This window comes from Pogoniulus pusillus, chromosome 2, assembly GCF_015220805.1.
Source record: "Pogoniulus pusillus isolate bPogPus1 chromosome 2, bPogPus1.pri, whole genome shotgun sequence".
Classification (NCBI taxonomy): Eukaryota; Metazoa; Chordata; class Aves; order Piciformes; family Lybiidae; genus Pogoniulus; species Pogoniulus pusillus.
Window position 1 is genome coordinate 25,287,617 of NC_087265.1, and position 22,604 is coordinate 25,310,220.

Below are 22,604 nucleotides of genomic sequence, written 5' to 3' on the forward strand. Positions count from 1 at the left end.
AGGTTCCAGTCTGAAAGGGAGAGCGGAGATAGAAACTTTGCAATTGGCTATTACTTGAAAGAGAAAAAGGTTGGTCCCTTTTGTTTCTTGTGCTTTGTGTGATGGGATTTTTTTCATAGTCTGTGAAGATTTTGAATTGATTTAATGTACAATAGGCCATAAATTGCTCCAATTAATCTCATACTGTTACTCAAAATACTGTAATTTAAGAAGTGCAATATTTGCACCACTTGAATGCCTGAGATCTGTTTTCTGCATCATAGCCATGGTAATTTATTTTCTTGGTCTTGAAAGGGATTACCTGTGCTGTGTAGCTGACTTTAGAAAACTCCTAGCTGCATTTTGCAGGTTGCTGATTTAAAGCTGTTGAAAACTGGAGTGAAAAATAACTTGAATAGCTAACTTACTGAATTCCCTGCACTGTGTTACTTTTAAATCTGATCTGATTGAATATTTCCACTTGTGGAATTTACATAAATAATTTTAAATCTGCCAAATGCTTATTATGCTGACAAGAATATATCTTTGTCTCTGAAAGTGATAGTGGGGGAAAAAAATAGTTGAACCTAAAGACTCTCTTTATTTTCCTTCCTCAGTGCTTTCCTGAAGGCACAGATATGGTTGCTATACTAGACTTCTATTTTCAGGTAACTGACTTTAAAGTTGAGACTCATTACAGTCTTAGAATTACTGCTGCAAGCTGTAGAAGCTGATTTATTCATATAGATGTCAAGGGTTTAATAGTTTATAGTTAAAACTTGTCAGCTACTGTTAAATTCTGGGAATACCCAATGTATATTTCATGTGTGGAGATTTGCCTTTTTTTGGTGATGTGCTTAGGTGTCTTTACAAGGAATGATTTTTAAAGCACTAGTAGTCAGAAGCTTAATGTCTTCTGTTACTCTAGTGAGTTTGACAAAATACTGCTTCTTTGAGTGGCTGCCATTTATTGTACTGTGAAGTACTTTAAAGTCAGTGTGTAGCTAAAAAAGGAATATGCATGCTCATATTGTAAGCTTGAGGGTAGTGGCATAAATGAAATAATGTGAAAATCTACCTTTAATTCAATGTTTATGGGTATAACAGAATCTAGTCACATGCATTTCCCTCCTCCCCCCCATATTTTTGTTTTTAAACTGTCAGTAAATTATTTGCAACTGTCACAAAGTCAGAATCTGTCAAGTGTGAGGTTATTTCCTCAGTAAAGGTTTCCTGCTATTAAAAAGTTCACAACTGAGTCAGCTCTGCTGCATGGAGTTCCCAAGAGGCAGTTCAAGTTGTCTTATTGGTACAGTCTGTCTGGGATAGTCTAAAGAAAAATCTAGACCTTAGTTCTCAGAATGAATCTGAATTTGATTCATGGGACTTGCTCTCGCTTATGCAAATGACAGAATTTTTGTTAATGCAAGTTCTGTCTGAGTTCTTTGGGATGCACCTGCTCAAACGACTCTTTGTGAAGTAAGGTATACTTGCTGATTAGCCCCAGGAATCCTCTTGTTGAGTTGGAAACTAGAAATTAGCTAATAGTCTGTTCTGAAGTTGTTATTCCAGAACAACCAAGTCTAGTTGAGAATTGTCCCAAGCCTATGGCAGGAGGGTTGGAGTAGATGATCTCTGAGGTCCTTTCTAACCTGAGCCATTCTGTGATTGTATCACAGAATGTTAGGGCTCTGCAGGGACCGTGAAAGATCATCAAGTCTAACTCCACTGCTAGAGAAGGAACACCTATGGTATGATTCTATGAACAGGGCTGCTGATTTATTTGCCTTTGCTGTTTAAATGTGTCTTTGAAACATTTCCTACCCGACTGCCTCAATTCCTGATGTGCTGAGTGCAAAGCTGGTGAAAAAGTTCAGAAATGCATCAAACAGCTTTTCTGTTGTGACTTAATTTGGCCTCATATTCATGCATTATGATCTCTATTTTCCTGACTGCATGTCTTTTTTTTTTTTAATTTGTGTCCCCCTGCAAGATCCCCTTTTCACTCCATACTCCCAAAAAGGGCAGCAATTCTGCTTTCTTCTCACTCTCAAAGGATTATCCCCCATCACTACTCAGATGCTACTTCAGTGACTTAGTTATTTCTTTGGGTTTTCTCTAGTGATTCTTCCTCCCTTGTGTCATTGGGAAATTTCTGAACAGGAATAAACTTCTTTTCCTGTAATCCCTGTAAAGTGAGGATGGATTATTCTCATTTTTAGAGAACCAAGGTACAAAATGAGAAGCTAGAAAGACTTTTTCTTTCCAAGCAGGTGATATTATGTATTACTTCCTATGTTTAAAACACAGTTGCCATTTTAGATGCGTCTCTGACAATCTCTTGATTTGCAACTCCAGTTGATTGGACTAGGATGTATTGAGTTTGGCACCCGGAAAATAAGAATTCCAGGTAGTAACCACTCATGCAAACTTGGCTTAGGTAACTTCATGAAGTATCATGTAATGACTGTTTGGCAAAAGCAAGAATGCAAGCACTAAGTTGTTTACTTTGCAGAGTAGCATTTCAGGTTGAAACCAATTTATCTTTTGGTTTCTGCAGAAATGAGGCAGTATCAGGTGATGGCATCATATCACATTTCCTGATGTGTCACCAAAGTATGTATAGTCTGTACTGAAGCAGGGATCCTGGGAGAAGTTATGGTGTGGTTGTATCATAAATATCTGGTGTATATGTGAGAGAAAGGTGAAATAAGGCTGCAGCAGCAGGAAAAGACTTGCATGTGCTAGAGTTTGCAGCTTTCAAACATGTTTTTAATAACGTGTGGGGTCTTCTAAGGCTTTAAAACAACCCACCACATAAAATAAACTCCAAGTGGGGAAAAGAACCCAAACAGTCATTTTGTGGCTTTTGCCATTTTTAAGCCAGATGCAAAATACTGAGATTGTTTCCCACACATCTACCTCTCAAAGGAACATAATGGGAGGGTTGGGGGAGGAATCAGAGACACTAGCCCTTAAAAAGTACTGACCCAAAGTATTAAGAGGGCTTACAGTGTCCCTGGGATCTTTATAGTAGGAAGATTCAGACCATATTAATTGATGCTCCTGGCATCATCTGTAATGAATGCTATGCTGCAGGTTATTTTAAAAGATGTTATTTCTGTAGAGATATATTGTTGAGCCTGCTGTAGTCGGCCTTGCTGTGCTAGAAGTACAAGTTCTTATAATCTCTTTCTCTTTCTTATAAGCTTTGCTCAATAGAAGTAACATGTGAATCTGCAAGTGTGATGGCAGCAACCCTGGCCAATGGTGGCTTTTGCCCAATCACTGGTGAAAGAGTGCTGAGTCCTGAAGCAGTCCGGAATACCTTGAGTTTAATGCATTCCTGTGGCATGTATGACTTCTCAGGGCAATTTGCCTTCCATGTAAGTAGCTTTCAGATATTAGTTCTAGGTAACCAGAAAGTTTAATCAGTTTTCCTTGTTCTAGGGCTTGCTTGCTTGTGGAGGAGAGGTTGCTATAAGAATTGTTTGGAAATTGAACACACCACGTGGTGAAAACTTCAAAGGGATTCATGTCTTTACTATTATACCATACCTTCTAGCCACTTCACATTTGGGAATCCTTATTATGTCAGAACATAAATGCTGTTCTTTAGGAAAAGCTGTTCCTGAGAGAAACAGGTCAACTGTTACAAGCAACTGAGTATAAGCAAGTAGTGTGCCCGGATGGCCAAGAAAACCAGTGTCATCCTGTCTTGTATTAGAAATGCTTTGTCCAGCACGAGTAGGGAGGTGATTGTCTCCTTGTACTCTGCTCTGGTGACCCCACACCTCGACTGTTGTGGTCAGTTTTGGGCACCTCATTATAAGAAGGATGTGGAGGTGCTGGAGCAAATGTAGAGGAGGGTAACAAAGCTGGGGAAGGAGCTGGAAATCTTGAGGAGCTGGTGCTGGCTAGTGTGAAAAAGAGGAGACTGAGGGGGGACCTCATCCCTGTCTACAGCTATCTGAAAGTACATTGTGGAGAGGCTGTTGCTGGTCTCTTCTCACAGGTAAGTAGTGATAGAACAAGGGGAAATGGCCTCAAGCCGCAACTGGGTAGGTTTAGACTAGACATTAGGAAATACTTTTTTGCCAGCGAGAGTGGTCAGGCATTGGAATGGACTGCCCAAGGAGCTGGTGTAGTCACTGCCCCTGGATGAGTTTAAAAGTCATTAGGATGTGGTGCCTGGAGATACAGTTTAGGGTGAACCTTGTAAAGTATGGATATTATTTGGCTTTGGTGATCCTGAGGGTCTTATCCAGCCTTCAGGTTTCTGTGATTAAGATGTAACTGGACAGCATAACTGAAAAAGTCCTGTTAAATGGGAGTAAGGAACAGCAGAAGGCTTTTGTAGACGGTTGCTTTTGCCTCGCTAACTCTGCTCATGATGTGTCCTTGTACAACAGCCACTTTTACAATGCATAACACATGTACCATGCTTCTGTTTCCCAACAGTGTGATTCTTGCATGAAAGCATTGCAAGATGTACTACATCTTGGTTGTTTTCAGTATTTTGAGTTTAGCGTTTTAAGTTTTTGCATATTGCACAGAGTAAAATTCGTTGTGGTGCTTTGTGTGACCTAAAGGTTACTGCTTAGAGAGCTGTAAGGATATGGGTTGGGGTGCTATTGACCTGTTGAAGAGTGACAGAGGGGAAAGGGACCTGAGGAGCCTGGTGGGCTGAAAGATGACAATGAGTCAGCAATGTGCCCTTGTGGCCCAGAAGGCCAATGGCATCGTGGGATGGATTAGAAGGGTTGTGGTTAGGTCCAAAGAGGTTCTCCTGCCCCTCTACTCTGCCCTGGAGAGGTCACATCTGGAATATTGTGTACAGTTCTGGGCCCCTCAGTTCAAGAAGGACCTCGGGAAACTGCTTGAAACAGTCCAGCAGAGCCATAAAGATGCTGAAGGGAGTAGAATATCTGTGAGGAAAGGCTGAGGGAGCTGAGGCTCTTTAGCTGGGAGATGACCCAAGAGGTGACCTCATTTGTGTTTATAAGGATGTGAAGGGTGAGTGCCCATAGGACAGAGCCATGTTCTGCTCAGTGATGTCCAATGGGTACAAGCTGCAGCACAAGAGGTTCTCTGTGAACATAAGGAAAAAGCCTTTTCCCTGTGAGGATGCTGAAACACTGGAGCAGGCTGCCAGAGAGGTTGTGGAGTCTCCTTCTCTGGAGGCATTTGAAACCTGCCTGGATGTGTTCCTGTGTGACCTACTCCAGGTAATTCTGCTCTGACAGGAGGATCGGACTGGATGATCTTTTGAGGTCCCTTTCCACTCCTAACATTCTGAGATATGAGACATGTTAGGTCCTACTAGAGAAAAGCATTATTTTTATCCAGCTTGTAAATAAGGAGGTTATTGTGTGCTTTCATGGACAGACTCTTTTGAGGTTTTGTTTTTCACCTTTTCCAGTCAAGGTGATTTTTATGTATGTAGATTTGTACTATTAGCTTATTTAGAAACATTAGAGATCTGCTTGTCTACTACTTCTTTACAGATTGCATTGGATTGGAAGGGACTCTCAAAGGTCATCTTGTCCACCCCTGCTGCAGTCAGTTGGGACACCTTCAACTAGAGCAGATTGCTGAGGGACACATCAAGTCTGATCTTGAATATTGCCAGGGACAGAGCCTCAACCACGTCCCTGGGCAACCTGTTGCAGTATTTCATCACTCCTGTTGTAAAAGAACTTCTTTCTTCTGTCCAACCCAAGTCTGCCATGCTCCGGTTTCAAACCATTGCCCTTCATCTTTTTGCTACAACCTTTCCTAAACAGTCCCTCCCCAGCTGCCTTCTAGGTCCTGTTCAAATATTGAGATGCACCTATAAGGCCTCCCCAGAGCCTTCTCCAGACTAAGCAGCCCCAACTCTTTATAAAGACTGTCTTCATGGGAGAGGTCCCCCAACCCTCTGATCATCTTTGTGGCTCTCCTCTGCTTCACCAGGTCCATGTCTCTCTTTTGTAGGGGGCTCCAGAGCTGAGCACTTAGTCATAATTACTTGAAATTCTCTTTTTCACTGTATTACTTACCATGTATTACTGAGAGCAAATAACTCCACAGTTGTGTACCTCAGATTGCCACCAACTGTGCTCAAGTTATTGTCTATGTAAAAAGAGGTAGGTAATAATGCTTTACCATGTTAAAATGCTTTCCAGATCTGCATTTTCTGTAATGGCCTTCAGTGAACTGCTAACAGATGGTGTTACAGCAGTGAGGAATGTTTGCAGAGGGCAGTAATTCTCTGGTTATTTCACAGGTTGGTCTTCCTGCAAAATCCGGAGTTGCTGGTGGGATTCTTCTGGTTGTTCCTAATGTCATGGGCTTGATGTGCTGGTCACCTCCTTTGGACAAGATGGGCAACAGTGTTAAAGGAATTCACTTTTGTCATGTAAGCAGCATTGCCTTTAGTTGGGAGTTCTTTTGTTTTAGTTTTGGTTTTGTTTTTCCTTTTGCAGCTGTTGTTTACTGAGCTGTCTAAATTAATGAGTTATTACTCTTCCATACGTAGCAAGTTTCATGTGATCCAAGGATGAAAGGCTGAGGTGAGACACTGCATTGCAGGAGTAACCAAGAATTTATCTCAGTGAGCACTAAGAAAACATGATGTCAGAAACACTGGAGAGATTTGTTGTGGGAAAGCTTTGAAGAGGAGCACTTTGAAAAAATCAAAGAGCTGATCTCTTGTACACAGCCTTAGAAGGTGTAGAGTCCTATTTATAGACCTCTTTTTCTCTCTGTTTGTAAAGTGAAAAATACTCAAAACATTGGAAGTGCAGCTCTTCAAAGGAGGAAGATTCTAATGGAATGTTGCTATCCTGATATATTTTCTAAACCAGTTTTTATAAACAAGCTGGCATAAAACATCTTCAGAGATCAGGCCCAGTTGTTGAGGAAGACCTTCCTAGCTTCATCTCTTTTTTTTTTTTTTTTTTTTTGAAAGGGCTGTGGCCTAGAAGCAGGAGAGATTTTGTAGAGCACTTAGTAATGGCTAAAAAAAGTCATAGAATGGCTTAGGTTGGAAGAGACCTCAGAGATCATCTAATGCAACCCCCATGCCATGGACAGGGAGGCCTCTCAACTAGACTTGGTTGCTCAAGGCCTCATCCAGTATGGCCTTAAGCATTTCCAGAGAGGGGATATCCACAACCCCTCTGGGCAACCTTTGCTGATGACACCCAGCTGTGTGCTGTGGTGAGCTCCCTTGAGGGAAGAGATGCTATCCAGAAGGATCGTAACAGCCTTGAGAAATGGGCCACTGCAAACTGCATGAGGTTCAACAAATCAAAATGAAATGTCCTACACCTGAGTCATGGCTAATCCTTAATGGTGTTGTGAATGATAGGACAAGGAACAACAGGTACAAGATGGAACCTCAACACAGGATGTTCCACCTCAACACGAGGAGACACTTCTTTATGGTGAAGGTGCTGGAGCCCTGGAGCAGGCTGTCCAGAGAGCTTTTTGAGTCTCCTTTTCTGAGACTTTCAAAACCCACCTGGGTGCATTCCTGTGTGGCCTGCCCTAGGTGATCCTGCTTTAGCAGGAAGATTGGACTCAGTGACCTCCAGAGGTTCCTTCCAACCCCTAAGATTGTCTGAGATTCTATATTATGCTCTTAGAGCTGTACTGGTGCCAATTTATTATATAAGCTACTCTTGTTACTGATCTAAGTTACTAGGAGAAGATAAAAGCTGTAAGTGGTGGTATGATGCTAACCTTGTGTGCATTTATCACAGCAAATAACATCATATGTTGTGCAAACATTTGCAGGATCTGGTTTCCTTGTGCAACTTCCATAACTACGATAATTTGAGGCACTTTGCAAAAAAGCTTGATCCTCGCAGAGAAGGTGGCGATCAGCGGGTAAGTTGCTGTCTCTCTTTAGCGTGAGCATGGCTTGTAGACCTCCACAAACAGCGTGGAAAGTTCTTCTCTAAATGTGAAACTGCTCAATGGCGTGTACTGCATCAAAGCTTTCAGGTAGGAGCTAGTTAGTCTGCATCACTAGTGGACACTTCCTGGCTGTGTCCCTGCACGCTGACAGGGTTTTGTGTAGTCCACTTCCACATTAGCTTAGTAACTCCATTTTGTGCAGCTCATCTCCCTGGCTAGACTAAATCTGTAGTGTCTAACAGCTGCAAAGAGCTTTACTCTCCTGGTTGGCTTCGCTAAAGCTCTGAGCAGCTGGTGGGCTCAGCCTTTCTGTTCTGTGCTGCAAGGCCTGAGGTGTACAGTTGGCATTTTTTCACGGTGATATCCCTGAGAGCACAAACCTGCTGTGGATTTGGGTGTTACAGTACTGTAGGCAAGTGCCCGTGGCTAAGGAAGTGATGTAAGCACTCTCTGGGAAGGAGCTGAATCCACTCTAGCTACAGAGAGAAAAAGTGTAAGGGTGCTTGAGATAAGGGGAATAAAAGCAAAGAGGTTTTCCTCAATGTTTTAAATAAGAGATGAAGATTTCAATAGGAGAAGAGGCAGTGGAATGATTTTTAGGGTGCTTCTATTTGCATGTGTATGGCTAAAAACCAACCCCACTTGGAGTCTGATTTTTTTTTTTTTTTGTAACTGGAAAAGAGACAATAACAGTTGATATGAAGAGGTGAGTCTGTTAGCATTGACTGCAAGTATGGTTTTTTTATTTTTCTCCTTCAAAAACACTAATAAATAATGTATGTTGCTTGAACAACTAGCATTCCTTTGGACCAATGGACTATGAGAATCTCCAGCAAGAACTTGCTTTAAAAGAAACAGTATGGAAAAAAGTGTCACCCGAATCAAACGAGGACATCTCCAGAACCGTAGTGTATAGAATGGAAGGTCGGGGAGAGCAGAACTAAACAATGAGTTCTGCTTTCCTTAAATCATTTTTAAAATACCCTCCAGCATCTCTAGATTTAAACTTCTGTTTGGAATATTGTTTGCCTGGTGTTTCATTTCTATATTTGTTGTGTGTAAAATTCTGTTTGCTTATACCAAAAAAAAGACTTGTCAAAGTTCAAGGCTGGGGGCTGGGGGAGGGAGAGGGAAGCACATGCAGACAATGAAACCCAAACCCCGTTCACTTGGGTTTTTGTAGTTACTTAAAACACATTTTTTTTTCTTTTCTCCATAAGGTAAAGGTGATTATTTTCAAGATATGCCACTTTGGTGTATATCTGTTTCTTTTTGTCTATCTCTGGGAACTTAAGTCAATAACTTTACACCTAAGCAAAGAACTCTAAATATGGCCTCTTGTCAGGGTCAGCATGTAAAGACAAAAGAATTCTGCTATTTTACTTCACATTTTAAAGCAAAAGATGACAGATTGATGAGTTCCTAAATAATTGTATATGAAGTGGAGATAGGTTCTGTGTCATCTTATTAACAGATCCTTTTTATTTTGTTGTTAATGAGAGCTTTTGGATTGCTTTGAACAGAAATTAATCCTTTGGATGTGTCATGCTAGCCAAGAGTTTGCTTTTTCATCAGATCTTTAATAATAATTAATGCTAACATTTAAGTAAAAAAGCAGAGTAACTTAGGCAGGTCTGAGAGAGTTAACCTGCCTTGCTCACAGGTTAACTAAATGCAGCAAAAAGATTTCATACCAAAGGATTTAGAGTGCCTAGCTAGCTGCTTGTGCTGTCAGCTGGTAGCTGTGACTCAGAAGTCTGCCTTACTGAAACTGCAGTGCTCCACCCTCGAGAGGAATGTAAGCAAGTTTGCGGTTAGAGCGGTAACCACGCAGGGAGCAGGAAATATCTCCAGTGTGAGGCAGATAGGTAAAGCTTATTAAAACTGTTTACAATTAACTTATTTTCTGGCTGCTCGTGTGTGCACGTTCGCCTGTAGGATAAGAGGCTTCATTTGTTTGCACATGAGCAAATTTCTACAAAGTTATCATTAATTGCTCCTTTAGAAAATGGTAGGGAGTTTGCACCTCTGTCAGCTGGCTAAGGAACAGAACTTGCATTCTTTTACAGGCAGCTGCATCTGTTCCCTGCATAATTTCGTGGGTTTTTGAGTTTCTCAAGCAGGGTGCAGCTTGACCTGGTGCTGTATAAGCTTCAAACAGGCTCAACTGACAGTGCTGGGCAGAGGGAGCAGACTTGCTAAATTCTTGCTACTTGCAGCTATTAGTTTCTTTATGATGCTAAAAATCTTCAGAAATTGGCGCTCCATAAAGTTGTCCACTGTCTACATTTGCAGATGATTTGGTAGATCTGACCCCTCACCCCATACACGTCATGCAGAGTCCTGGTTATAGAACTGGGGAGTACTCACCCAAGTAGTAAATGGCACTAGCTGAGGGTTTTTTAAGAGACAACGAGAGGGAATTCTTTTAGTAGCACCTCCACCCCTTCTCCCTGCCCTTTCCCCCGGGCTACTCTCCCTTTTTAGTTTGCCTAAAGCTCCAAGGGGAGCGAATTTTGCATAAAGGGGAAGTTAGTTTTTTCCTGTCCCTGTTTTGACCCATCTGCATGTTCGAGTTAAAAAGCAAAGCTGAGAGAGCAAGTTGTTCTTAACTACTGTGTTTAGGTGTTGTTACTTTGGCATAAACATTTGAAATCAGCTGACTAAAGCCTGAATAATCTTCATCTAGCAGTGAAAGGATGGGCTTCCTGTCTTTGAAGCCTAGAATTAAAACGTTTAAGTGAAAACAATACAGAGCATTAGTTTGCAGTCCAGCTGGGATGAAGAGGCTAGTCTGTGGTGCAGATGTCAACAATAAACGTCAGACATTGTGTAGATGTCAGTAGTAAATGTCAGACATAGATTGCCAAGTAATAGCTGATAGTAAGATCAGATTTGTCACTTCTTGGAAGTAAAAGTAGTAAAGTTAAAGGCTTGAGTTACAAAAATACTTGACCTGTTAGAGGATTTTACAGTAAATCAGGAGTTGGAGACATAAGTACTCAGATCCTACGCACCTACATTCCTTCACCTGAAATACCCTCAGTTGTAAGAGGGAAAAGAATGTGTGCTGCTAGTATTGAGAGAGATGTTGGTACTTAAATTGCTGATATAAGTAGGAAGAGAAAATGAATGATTCAGGATTTGCTTGATCTAATTCTACACGTTTATTTTTCTGACGTTTTAGCCCCTTTTGAAGCTAATTCTAACCCCATGGTTGAAGATGTATTCCATCTGGCTTTCACCTTGAAAAGTCAAATCTTGATCAGATTTGTTTCAGTTACACACAACTTGTGGTAGAGGCAAGTCCTGCATGGGAAATTAAAAACTAAGGAAACTGCTAGACCTTTAGTAAGCATAACAAGAATATTTAGGGTACAGTTTACATGATCTTTACTTCAGGTAGATAATATATAGTACAGTTCTGTAATGCATGCTATTGAAGCCTCTACTTAGAAGGGATCAGGAAGCAAGGAGACTGCTTTGGACCAATTTTTGTGTAACTTGCCTATGCTCACAGGTCCTCGTTCTGACCTGCCACATCTTCAAGAGGGCTGTTGTTGAAGGCAGAGCGCACAACTGGCTGGGACCACAGTTAGGTCTGCCCTGAGGACTTGCCCATGCCCTTGCCCATGCAAGTCTGAGGGAAGGTGGTGACAGAGGGTAGTCACTGGATGTTTGAAGTCTGCAATGGTTTTAGTGTTCACCTGTGCTCCAGTAATAGCAATTCTTGATATTCAAGCATTTTAGCTGTTTGTTTGGTTTTGGGGTTTTTTTGCCTTTATCAGCATCATTAACATTTCATTAGAAATGTAAATGCTTTTTAGAGTTTTAGTTTTAGCCTTTGTGTTGTACCTTTTTTTGGCTCAGTTGTTAAGTTTCCTGTCTCGTTTTCCATTTTTCGTTTGCATTGTATGTTATTTGTGTATCTCTATTTCCAGCATGCTTATTTTTGTATTGATTAATAAATTTATTTTAAGCTGATTTTTTTTAATTGTATTTTTTTTGTCCCTTCTCAATGGAGAACAGCTTGGTTCAAACATGTTTTTGAGACTTGGGTGAGATAGCGAGTGCTTCAATCTTAAAAAAAAAGCTCTGGGTAAGGAAGTGGAATAAGCAGATTGACTTAAACCAGTCAATGAAAATTTGAAGAGGTCTTAAACATTTTGTACAATGATCTAAGGATTTTTCTTTCTGAACTGTTTACTTAGAAAGCTAAAAGCAAAAATTAACTTGGCAAATCTTTCTCACCATGGCTTTTCTAATAGAAACGTCACGGATCTTAAAGGTACCATGGGTCTGTGGGGGTGTGAAGGTAATGTTGTAGTCACTACCAAACTATGCAGCCAGTAGTACAAGTGCCAGAATAGTAACTATTGATCTGAGCATTAAGTAGTGAAAGATACAGCTTGTAATCAGTCACACAGCAAGAAAGATGGTCCAAAACCCACATCCTTCTAGTAGCAACCGTGGGCTGTGAACAAGGGTTAGTTGAATCCAGGTTCCTGGCCAAGTACTTGCCCTTTGTCACAGGCTTGCTTGTTTTTCTCTGAAAATGTACCTGAGGTACTAAATAGTAGATAGATTTATTATGTGATGGTTCAAAGGCATCTTGTCATCTTTAATGAGGATGGCTCTAACTATCCATTTAGCTTTCCTGTGGATTGGTTTATTAACCTGAATTTCGTGTACTATGTATTTAAAGTCAGCCACAGGCTTTTAGATACATAGAACATCAGATATCAAAGGAGTTTTTTTCTTTGAAAGTCATCAAGACAAGGAAAGGTAGGAGAATAGTAGATGGGGTGAGAACCACAGCTGATTTACTCCAGAATTATTTTGGCCCCTGTGTTTTGGTTTTCATTGTATACTTGTGTCAAAGGACCAGTGGGTGAGTAGGTGAATAAAAAGGGCAGGAGAGGGGAACAAACTGTGTTGGTTTTTCGCTCTTCTTTCTCCTGATACAGACATGTCATTGATGCACAGTAGTCAGTTGTGAACAAAGTAGTCAGAAGCTTCAGAAGTTATATATATCATGTTTTGGTGTCCCAAACATTGTTTGTAGGCTTTTGCTGCCTTTTTTTTTCTTCTTATATTTTCTTTAAATATTTCTGTAGTTTTCTGGTGGGATCTCCAAATCCATTACTCTACTGAAGAGATTTTTTTCTGTAGAGTTCCTACTGGGATAATTCAATACACCTAATAATTTGTCTTCAGTGCAGAGTCTCTTTGAGGAATTTCAGTGTCACAGATCTCTGTAGTGGTTACAGGGATGGCTGAAGGTTTTAAATCAGGTAGAAATCATAACTAGAGCTCATTTATTTCTTTATCATGCTAGTATCTTGTCTGCTCTGCACTTCTGGTTCAGTCTAGAGAACTCAGGTCTGGGAGCTGTGAAAGGATGGGCCATGCACATCCCCATTTTCTTTCAGGAACTTGTGCCCTGGTCTGTTGAGTTGTTTGCAGTCTAAATGATGAAGCTACCTACTTTGAGTAAGTGCAGGTTCCAGTTTACTGTCTCCTCCTCCTAGAGTATATTGTCTGCAAACCAGGAATTCTGTTTCCTTGTGTGAGTAGGAATTCATTTGGTCTCTTGCAGTCAGCATGACGCTGGTGCAGGTGAGATCAGGGTACTGACCAGTCGACTCAGCAGCTTAGCAGTGCAGTACAGTACAACTTTATTAGAGCAGTGCAGCTTATATAGTACTCAGAAAAAGGTGTGCACAATCAGCCTGGGGTTGGCAAAAGTGGACAGTACATATTGGCTCAGAGTTATGTGTAAGGTTGCCTTGTGTCAGAACAACCTGCGGTGTCCACCCCAGGCGGCTGGCAGGCTCAGCCCCCTGCAGGTGTGCGTGGGTTGCTCACCGTCCACAGCTTAGCTTCCTGAGCCAGCAGTGGCTCAAGGACACTTCCCAGCACGAGTTCTCATGTTTACCAGCTCATGTCCTGCTGCGGGAGAATTCTCCCACAGTCTCTGGCATGTCTTTATGTAGGCTCTTGCTGTCGCTTGAACACTTGGCATGTAAAAGGTTTTGCCAGGTTTGAGAGTGGCACTTCCCTGCAAGTAGTTCAGTGACTTCGGTATGTAATAGCTGCGGGGATTTCACACCAGTTTAAGTAGTTTAAAGAGAACTTAATGAAGCTGACGTGGATGCATGACCTAGAGCCAGGTGTTAAAGGTAACTGTACCCATGCGGAGTCAGAGGAAAAAAAGACTCTATAACATCTCCACACTTATGAGGAAGTGGGAGGCTGGTGAGGGGAGGCTCATGAGAAAACAGTGTTAAAAGAAGGACAAGAGGGAAAGGAAGGAATTCCAAAAGGCTTTTCTATATCCAGAAATGCTGCAGCCATACGTTCTTTACTGGATTTCACTCAAGAGCAGTCATGCAAGGGAGTGTATCTAAAGCTTCCTGCTTTAGCTGCTACTCTGCCTTGCCTTTGACCTAGCTGACTCACCTAGCTGATGCCTTCTGTAGTATCATCTTGTGCTTTCCTGATGCTTGCAGAAGTTGAAAGCTGTCTTCTGCATAACTTCTTCCCTGATTTCTTCTGACCCCTTTATCTGATCAGTTATAGCAGATCATCTCCGGTTAATTGGCACTTGAATGTTGTAAATTATGGGTAGTTGGTAGCTCTTCTCCTGTTACAGATTAGACTTCACTCGAAGTCATGAATGAATTTAATTGTTACTTGTTCAGGCTTCAGAGAAAGTGCTTTTTTCCCTCCTTTTGTTTGCAGTGCTGTTAATCTGGCATCTTGAGTTTCCAGTGAAATGGCTTGAATTTGCTTCTTGTTTGACGCTGTTTGACTAGTCAGAAAATTTTAAGTAATTGCTTTGCTAATGCAGTCAACAAATATCTGTTAGCCTCCTTGGAAAGTTCTTTAACAGCTAAGTGCTAACTTGAGTTGCCAGACAGCAGGTGTGCACTTACCATATGAATTTTCTCTTCATTCTGTACCTTTTCTTAAATCAGGGCAGTTTTACTTAGCTGGATGTGGTGATTATACCTCATTTGTGTGAGGAGTCTAGTGATGAAGCAACCTAAGAATGAAACCTTAAGGTCATAGAGCTTGAAAGGAATCTCTGGAGATGATCTAATCCATAAAGCAGGATCTGGTATCAGTTAGGTCATGTTGCTCAGGAACTTTGCTGATCAGGTGTTGAAAACCTCCAAGGGTAGAGTTTCTGTCATCTCACTGGGGTAACCTGTCCCAGTGCTTTACCACTTCCAGGAAGGGATTTTTTTTCTTAACTTCAACTGAAGTTTTCCCTTTCTGCAGCTTATGATGGTGATTTCTGCCTTTCCACTATGCATGATGGAAATCTGTTGGCCTTTAGGGAGGCCTAGAAGTGGCACAGGTAAATACAAGGCTTTTGTTAAGCAATAACTAATGTTTTCAATCTTGCTGGATTTTCTGCTGGATTTTCCACTGCATCCCAATTTTTTTTCTTTTATATCATTGAAAATGAAGAGAATTAGGAATGTGAAAGTGCCATAGTGCCTTTTTTTCCTATGAAAGCATATCAGGCTGACTGCAAACATGGAGTATGTTATTTGCTGAAGGACAGCATGTTGCTGTTAGAACCTTTGTGATCAGAGGGCTTATCAAAACAATGAACTGAGGACCCAACTGGAGTGATAGGAAGAGATAATGTTGCTTGCTTCCTGTTGATGTCATTCACTAGTCCAGCTTTTTCCTTGAGGCAAGCAACTTTATTGTTTGCTCAGGAATTAGTCATTCAGTATCACTTGGGGGGAGGAGGGACAAGACTATTAGACCTGGTTTTGGTTATATGTGTAGCTTTGGCTTTCCTTATGGGAAATGCATTTCATACTTTTTAAGGGCTCTTAAACTTCTCCAGCCTGTAATTGTTTCAAGGCATCTAATTAAAATGCAATCTTGGTCTAAGAATAAACTTTCTAATCAAATGTGTGGAAAAAAAACCTCCATGCAGGCCATTGCAGAAGAGGATTAAGAGTTATGACTGAGGATGTGGAGAAGCAAGATAAAACAAGCAGAGCATGTTTTGCTCTGTGTACCAAAGGCTGATGGGATGTAACTGTTTTCACAGATTCAGAGAATGGTTCAGGTTGGAAGGGACCTTAAAGATCACCCAGTTCCAACCTCCCTACCATGGGCAGGGACACTTTCCACTAGACCAAGGCCTCATCCAGCCTGGCCTTGAACACTTCCAGAAAAGGGGCATCCACCACCACCTCCCTGGGCAACCTGTGCCAGTATCTCACCACTCTCACTGGAAAGAACTTCTTCCTAATTTCCAGTCTAAATCTGCCCTCCTCAAGTGTCAATCCATTACTTCTTGTCCTACAAGCTCTTGTTAGACCTCCCTTCCTCACTGCCTCGTAGGTGACTTTCAGGTACTGGAAGGCTGCTGTGAGGCCTCCCTAAAACCTTCTGTTCTGCAGGCTGGACAGCCCTAACTCACTCAGCCTGTCCCCATGGGGCATCAGGACCCTCTGATCATCTGCATGGCTCTCCTCTGGACACTCTTCAGCAGCTCCATGCCCCTTTTATGCTGTGGGCCCCAGGACTGGATACAGTACTGCAGGTGAAGTCTCAGGAGACCAGAGTTTTCAGAGTTTGAAGGTAAAACCATGGAGGCAAGAGATCTGTTTAAGCTAATAAATGTTTCTGATGCAAAAAAAGCAAGTACTGAATAAATAATCTAAAAATTAGAAGACAGTTGCTAGAAACTTGTTCCTCATAGTTTAGAAACAGCCCTCCCTGCAAAAGCTGAAGGCATGTTGCTGGTGAAATTTCTCTTATTCTGCTTTCAGCCTCCAAGTGTACTCAGTCCTTGCAATTTCCAGTAAATACCTTTTGAGAACACCCTCCTTTATTTTTCAGAATAATTCCACCTCTGACTCCTGTAAGAATAAACTGTCATCCAGAAACTGGGAAGTCCCTTAGAGCCTGGAAAGCTGGTTGTGTGTGGATATCAGTCCTAGTCAATAGGCCCTGGAAAAGCCAGACATTCTTTTGTCCTCTCCTGACTGCATTATGTCCTGCTTAACACAGCTTGTGGCTCTAAAGCACCCATCAGCATTCTGTTTGTCCCTGTGACTTAGCCTTGATCCCAGGCCTTTGGTCTTATATCTTGCAGTGTTAGTAATGTCTGTATCCAGCTACTTCAAAGGCTCTTGTGGTCTTTTTGCCTGCATCTGGTGCCAAGTGGTCAGTGCTTATTGCTCTTGTTAGGATTTCTGTGTATTTGTCTGCATTTCTGCTGTTAAACCGTTTGCAGGGGGGTCTGTCTAGGAGGAGACTGATCGGGATATACCTAAATCAGTATCGTGAAATGGTCAGCCTTAAGATCCCTGGAACAGGTTACTGCAAGAATTTTTTTTTTACCTTTTTGGAACTTGCAGTCATTTTGACAGATTCACAGATTACATTGGGTTGGAAGGGACCCTCAAAGGTCATCTTGTCCAACCCTCTGCAGTGAGCAGGGACACTTTCAACTAGAGCAGGTTGCCCAGGAACAAATTGAGTCTGTTCTTGAGTGTTTCCAGGGATGGAGCTTCAACTGCATCCCTGGACAACCTAGTCCACTGTTTCACTATTCTCATTGCAAAGAACTTCTTCTTGATGTCCAGCCTAAGTTTGCCCAGCTCTGCTTTCAAACCATCAGCCTTCATCCTATCACCACAAGCCCTTATAAACAGGCCTCCCAGCGATGTGGTTGAGGCCCCATCCTTGAAGACACCTAAGATCAGCCTTGATGTGCTTAGAGGTGCCCCTGCTGACTGCAGGATGGTTGAACAAGACAACCTTTGAGGGTCCTTTCCAACCCAATGCAGTCTGTGATGCCATGATTTTGAATACCCTGATTTTTGGGGAAGAGACTTGTTTGCAGGCATCATTTAAACTTTGGTTTATGTGATCCGCTTCCCACCTCTGGGACTCAAGTTCTGAAGTCAGTGTTGGCATCTTCTGAGGGAGGCAGTGGTGGGATTTGGGAAACGTGGCTGGCCAAACTGGGCTCAGCTCATCCTGTGGGGTTTTGCGCATCTCAGGAGCGGAATAGATGGGCGTGGTCTTTCTGAGAATCACACTTACTGAAGGTAAGTAGAAGTTTCACTTCATCTAGTCAACACTGTTTAATTCCATAACTCTTAATGCATGTTAATTGCATAGTCTTAGTTGTAATTTAAGCAGAATCTCTTTACTAACACTTTAAAAGGGATTAGTGGCTGGAGTCAGAAATAAGAAGCTATTGCAAATTCAGTGCTTGTTGTCATGAAATAAGGTCTCTGCCTCTCTAACTGGCCAGCTTCAAGGACAGCTTCAGCCTGTGCCTTAGTGTCTTTCAGGCACTTGAGCAAATCCCCAGAGGAAGGCAGACTATCACTTCTGCATTTATTGACTGGATTGGAAGTGTCTTAAATGTTTTTAATTCCTAAGTCTCACTTATTGTCTCAAAATTGGAAGAATTAAATGTAATCATCTCTGAGCTTTTTGCTGTATGAGTTAAAGGAGTTTTGGGTTTGGTGTTCTTTTTTACTCTTTGAAGAGCTTACACCTCCTGCTTGTTAGTATTTAAGATGAATTATTCTTTTCAGAGATAGAGAGATGTTGTGCTGAGGAGTATCAGTGCGACAGACTCTTCCCAGCAATTCCTATCCGTTCCATGGCCATTGTTGGTGTTGGAGGAGGTGAATTTGAAGTACTCTGAAAAAAAAAAAAAAAAAAGACTTAAGGCAGAGATGTGCAAAGAGACTTGGTTTACTGCAAAAATGCAGTGGTGATCGTCTGAATAGTTGCAGTTTTAGGTGGCATAATCTAGCACTTTAGACTTTTTGGCCTGTAAAAGATATGAATGTGAAGGAAGTGTGAATGGCAGAAATCCATTTGAAACTGGTAGATGAGTAGGTGGAAAGAGAGAGGGGGAAACCATCTCTGCTCAGCCTTCACCACCAGGAATGCTGCCCTTTGCCTTTTGGGATTTCAGCCTATATATTTTCCAGGAGAGGAGAGTGACAGTTGTGCTTAGGATGAAGGAAAAGGGCTTATGATTTATTTTTATTCTAATTTTGTTCCTACTGACAAAAAGAAGTCTTCAGTGTGGCGTTTGTTTGGTTTAATTGTTTCTTATCTTAACCTATGTGCAGAGCTTCTGTGACAAGTACTTAGATCAAACTGCTAGCAATAGCTCATTTAGCAAAGAGTGCTCCTGTGTCTTAATTGAACCTGGTCAACACTCAAGTTCTCATTGTCCCTTTCAGGACTGCAGGGTTAATTTTTTGTTCAGTATGTACCAGCCAATTCCAAAAAATGTATCAAGTCAGGAGAAGAAAATGACCGGCTTTAGTCTAAAAGATTGACTTTGAAACTCTGTTTTCCTGCAGTTGACGTATTTGTAGGCAAACAGTAACATCTGTCTCGTCGTATTTTTTCCCCACCTCCCTTCTTCCTCTGTCCAGTGCCCAGCCTGATGCTGTGGTGAGAGGTAGAAACTGCAGTTCTGGCCCTTCAGGAATTCTCTCACACATTTCCTTAAGGAGCAGTTCATTGCCCTCAGCATCTGTCCTGCTGTGTGATGAGATCAGTAATTTAAGGGTCATAAAACCCTTTCATCTTGCAGAATTATCCAGCATGTTTGTAGCATTTTAAAATAGAAATTAATGGAAAAATCAGCTATATCCCCTCTTTCTAAAACAGTGTGGAGAGGGTCCTGGGAAACTGGTTTGGTAGTCAACTGAATATGAGTCAGCAGTGTGCCCAGGTGGGCAAGAAAACCAATGGCATCCTGGCTTGTATTAGAAACACTGTGACCAGCGGGGACAGGGAGGTGATAATCCTCCTGTGCTCAGCACGGGTGAGGCCACACCTTGACTACTAAGTTCAGTTCTGGGGCTCTCACTACAGGATGGGCATTGAAGTGCTGGAGCATATCCAGAGAAGGGCAACGAGGTGAAGGGCCTGGAGCACATGGCCTGTGAGGAGCTGCTGAGGGAGCTGGGGTTGTTCACTCTGGAGAAGAGGAGGCTTCAGGGAGATCTAACTGCTCTCTACAGCTACCTGAAAGGAGGTCGGAGTGAGGAGGAGGCAGCCTCTTCTCCTTGGTGGCAAGCAACAGTACTAGAGAAAATGGTTTCAAGCTGCACCAGGGGAGATTTAGGCTGGATATTAGGAAATATTTCTTCACTGAAAAGGTTCTCAAACATTGGAACAGTCTGCCTAGGGCAGTGGTGGGGTTGCCATCCCTGGAGGTGTTCAAGCAGCCTGTGAAGCTGGTGCCTAGGGACACAATTTAGTGTTGACCCTTCAGTGCTGGGTTGAGGGCTGGACTGGATGAGCTTTGAGATTCTTCCAACCCAACCTTATTCTATGATTTTAAGATAATGAGTTAGTTGTATTTCTGTTTGACCAGCTCAGCTATGCAGCTGCAGGAAGGGTCTGTAGGTAGGTTGCAGAGCACTGAGGAGACTCTTTGTTGTGGTCCTAAATGTGAGTAACTCATCCAAGTGGTTACAGACCGCAGGCTGTTAGAACTGTGTTGCAATCCCATCTGGGCAAGGAGAGACTGAGGAGCTCTTCTGTGAGCCTGCGTTGCTAGCCTGCCTGAGGTTTTCTGCAGCTATAGTAGCAGCATAGGTGGTTTAAAGCTGCTTTAGGTATATATACCTGAAACACAACCTCTCTTGTGGCTGTGGCCTAGACAGAATTCATGGGAGAAGAGAAGCTGCTTTCAGTCGACACATAAATTGTGTCAGAACATGGCTGCTTAGAACTGTGAGGCAGTAACTGAGGGACAAAGAAGTGTTTCTGAGGCTTGGTTTTCTCCCAGCCACACAAGCAGTGTGAATAATTGCTGTGCAAGATGCATTTTCAGGTTAATTCCACCAGCAAGCCTCCAGAAATAACACCTGTGGTAGCAGCTTTCAAAGTCACTGTTGCAGCTTTGACTCCAAAAATAAATGCTGCATCTGTAGCTTGTAAAACTGAAGGAGCTGGAGATCGTTTTCTGTCTCCAAGCTGGAAAGAGGAGCTTACACCATCTAGAGGAAAAGAAAGGAGAGATGATGAGTCAGGAAGTGGGCTAGAGAAGGGAAAGGGGAAAAAAAAGAAACCCCAACCAATCAAAAAAGAAGAAAAAGAATATTTGTTTTCTGTGTTAGTTTCAAAGCACAGAAGAGTAAATCTAGGCAGATTCTAGAGTTATTTATGCACTCCCCTCAACATGAGGAAACAAGGGTCAGTAGTGCAGAAAATAGTGAAGGAGGTGGGGGAGGAAAGTCTTGAAGGAGGAAAAAAAAGCTTTATGGAACAGCTTGTTTGCATTTTCAGATGTTTCTGTACTTCACTGCTCTGTGCAGGCATCTACATTAATTTATTGCCATATCCTCTAATGGTTTGTTGTGTAATGAGAACAAAGGAATTCCTGAGGAATTCTAACTCCATAAATGTTTTGTAAGTCTTATGTTCAGTTAAAGTCAGGGCCAGAGGCTCTGTCAGAGCCAGAGAGTCATAGAATTGTTTTGGTTGGAAAAGACCTCTAAGTTCAGGCAGTCCAGCTACTACAGCCATTAAGCCATATCCCAAAGTGCCATGTCTCTGTGTTGCTGTAGAGGCAGCTATGGTCTGCTGGTCGCTCTTACTCAAGCCAAAATGAGAACTATTTAGATAAATTATCTAACCGGTAGTTTCTTGTTGAGTTAGGTGGTGTAATCCATAGGCTTCTTAGAGTGCCTTTGTGGACTGTCCATCCCTAGAATCAGGGAGAACCTCAACAGGCAAGCTCTGCGAGCACTTCAGGGCTAGCCCTCACCTGAGTGAGGTACCTAAACTAATCTGGGATTCCCTGTCTAAAACACAGCACTTTAGCTGTTGTGTCCTGTCAGGCTGCATCTGTTGGCACCAGGCATATGAGTGGGCACAGACATGGACATCTCAACTGGCAAATGGTGCTTGAATATCTCTGCCCAGGAGGTGTGACAGGGTTTTACCAAGGGGAAGTCACGTTTAACCAACCTGATAGCCTGCTATGGGGGCATAACCAGATGCATAGGTGATGATAGAGCAGTGGGTGTGGTTCAGTACCATCTCCCACAGTATTTTTGCATCTAAATTGAGGAAGAATGGTAGGTGGTGAGGTGGATGTCAAGTGGTTGAAGGAAAGAATTCAGAGACTTGTTGTCAATGGGATAGAGTCCAGTTGGAGGCTTATGTCTAGAGGAGTCCTTCAGGGGTTGGTACTGGGACCAGTACTAGTCAGCCACCAGGATGAGGGTACAGAGGGCACTACCAACAAGTTTGCTGGTGACAAAAACCTGGGAGGAGTGGGTGACACACCTGAAGGCTGTGCTGCCATTCAGACAGACCTGGAGAGGCTGGAGAGTTGAGCAGGGAGAAATTGAATGAAATCCAACCAGGGCAAGTGTAAAGCCTTGCAGTTGGGAAAGAACAACCCTATGGACCAGTATAGGACCAGTGGGAGAGCAGCACAGGGGAGAGGGACCTGGGAGTCCTGGTGGATAGAAGGATGCCCATGAGCCAGCAATGTGCCCCCATGCCAAGAAGGACAGGGGCATCCTGGGGTGCATTGCTGTGATTAGTAGTCTGAGAGAGGTTTTCCGGCCCCTCTGTTCTGCACTGATGTGGCCAAATATGGAATATTGTGTCCAGTTCTGGGTCCCTCAGTTCAAGAAGAACCTCAGGGAACTGCTTGAAAGAGTCCAGTGCAGAGC

The 22,604-nt window shown here is 42.4% G+C and overlaps 1 protein-coding gene across 3 annotated transcripts in view; it reads left to right on the forward strand.

The window, feature by feature from the left end:
• GLS (glutaminase) overlaps positions 1 to 22,604 on the forward strand; it is an 88,258-nt gene that overhangs the window by 39,119 nt on the left and 26,535 nt on the right. For 2 of the 3 annotated variants that reach the window (XM_064158253.1, XM_064158261.1), the window contains 5 exons: positions 3 to 69; positions 597 to 647; positions 3,189 to 3,365; positions 6,248 to 6,379; positions 7,762 to 7,854. In XM_064158253.1, coding sequence (XP_064014323.1) covers positions 3 to 69; positions 597 to 647; positions 3,189 to 3,365; positions 6,248 to 6,379; positions 7,762 to 7,854 — 520 coding nt within the window. Of the gene's footprint in view, positions 1 to 2; positions 70 to 596; positions 648 to 3,188; positions 3,366 to 6,247; positions 6,380 to 7,761; positions 7,855 to 8,681; positions 11,869 to 22,604 lie in introns of those variants that run through there. The other variant, XM_064158245.1, reaches the window with a different exon arrangement.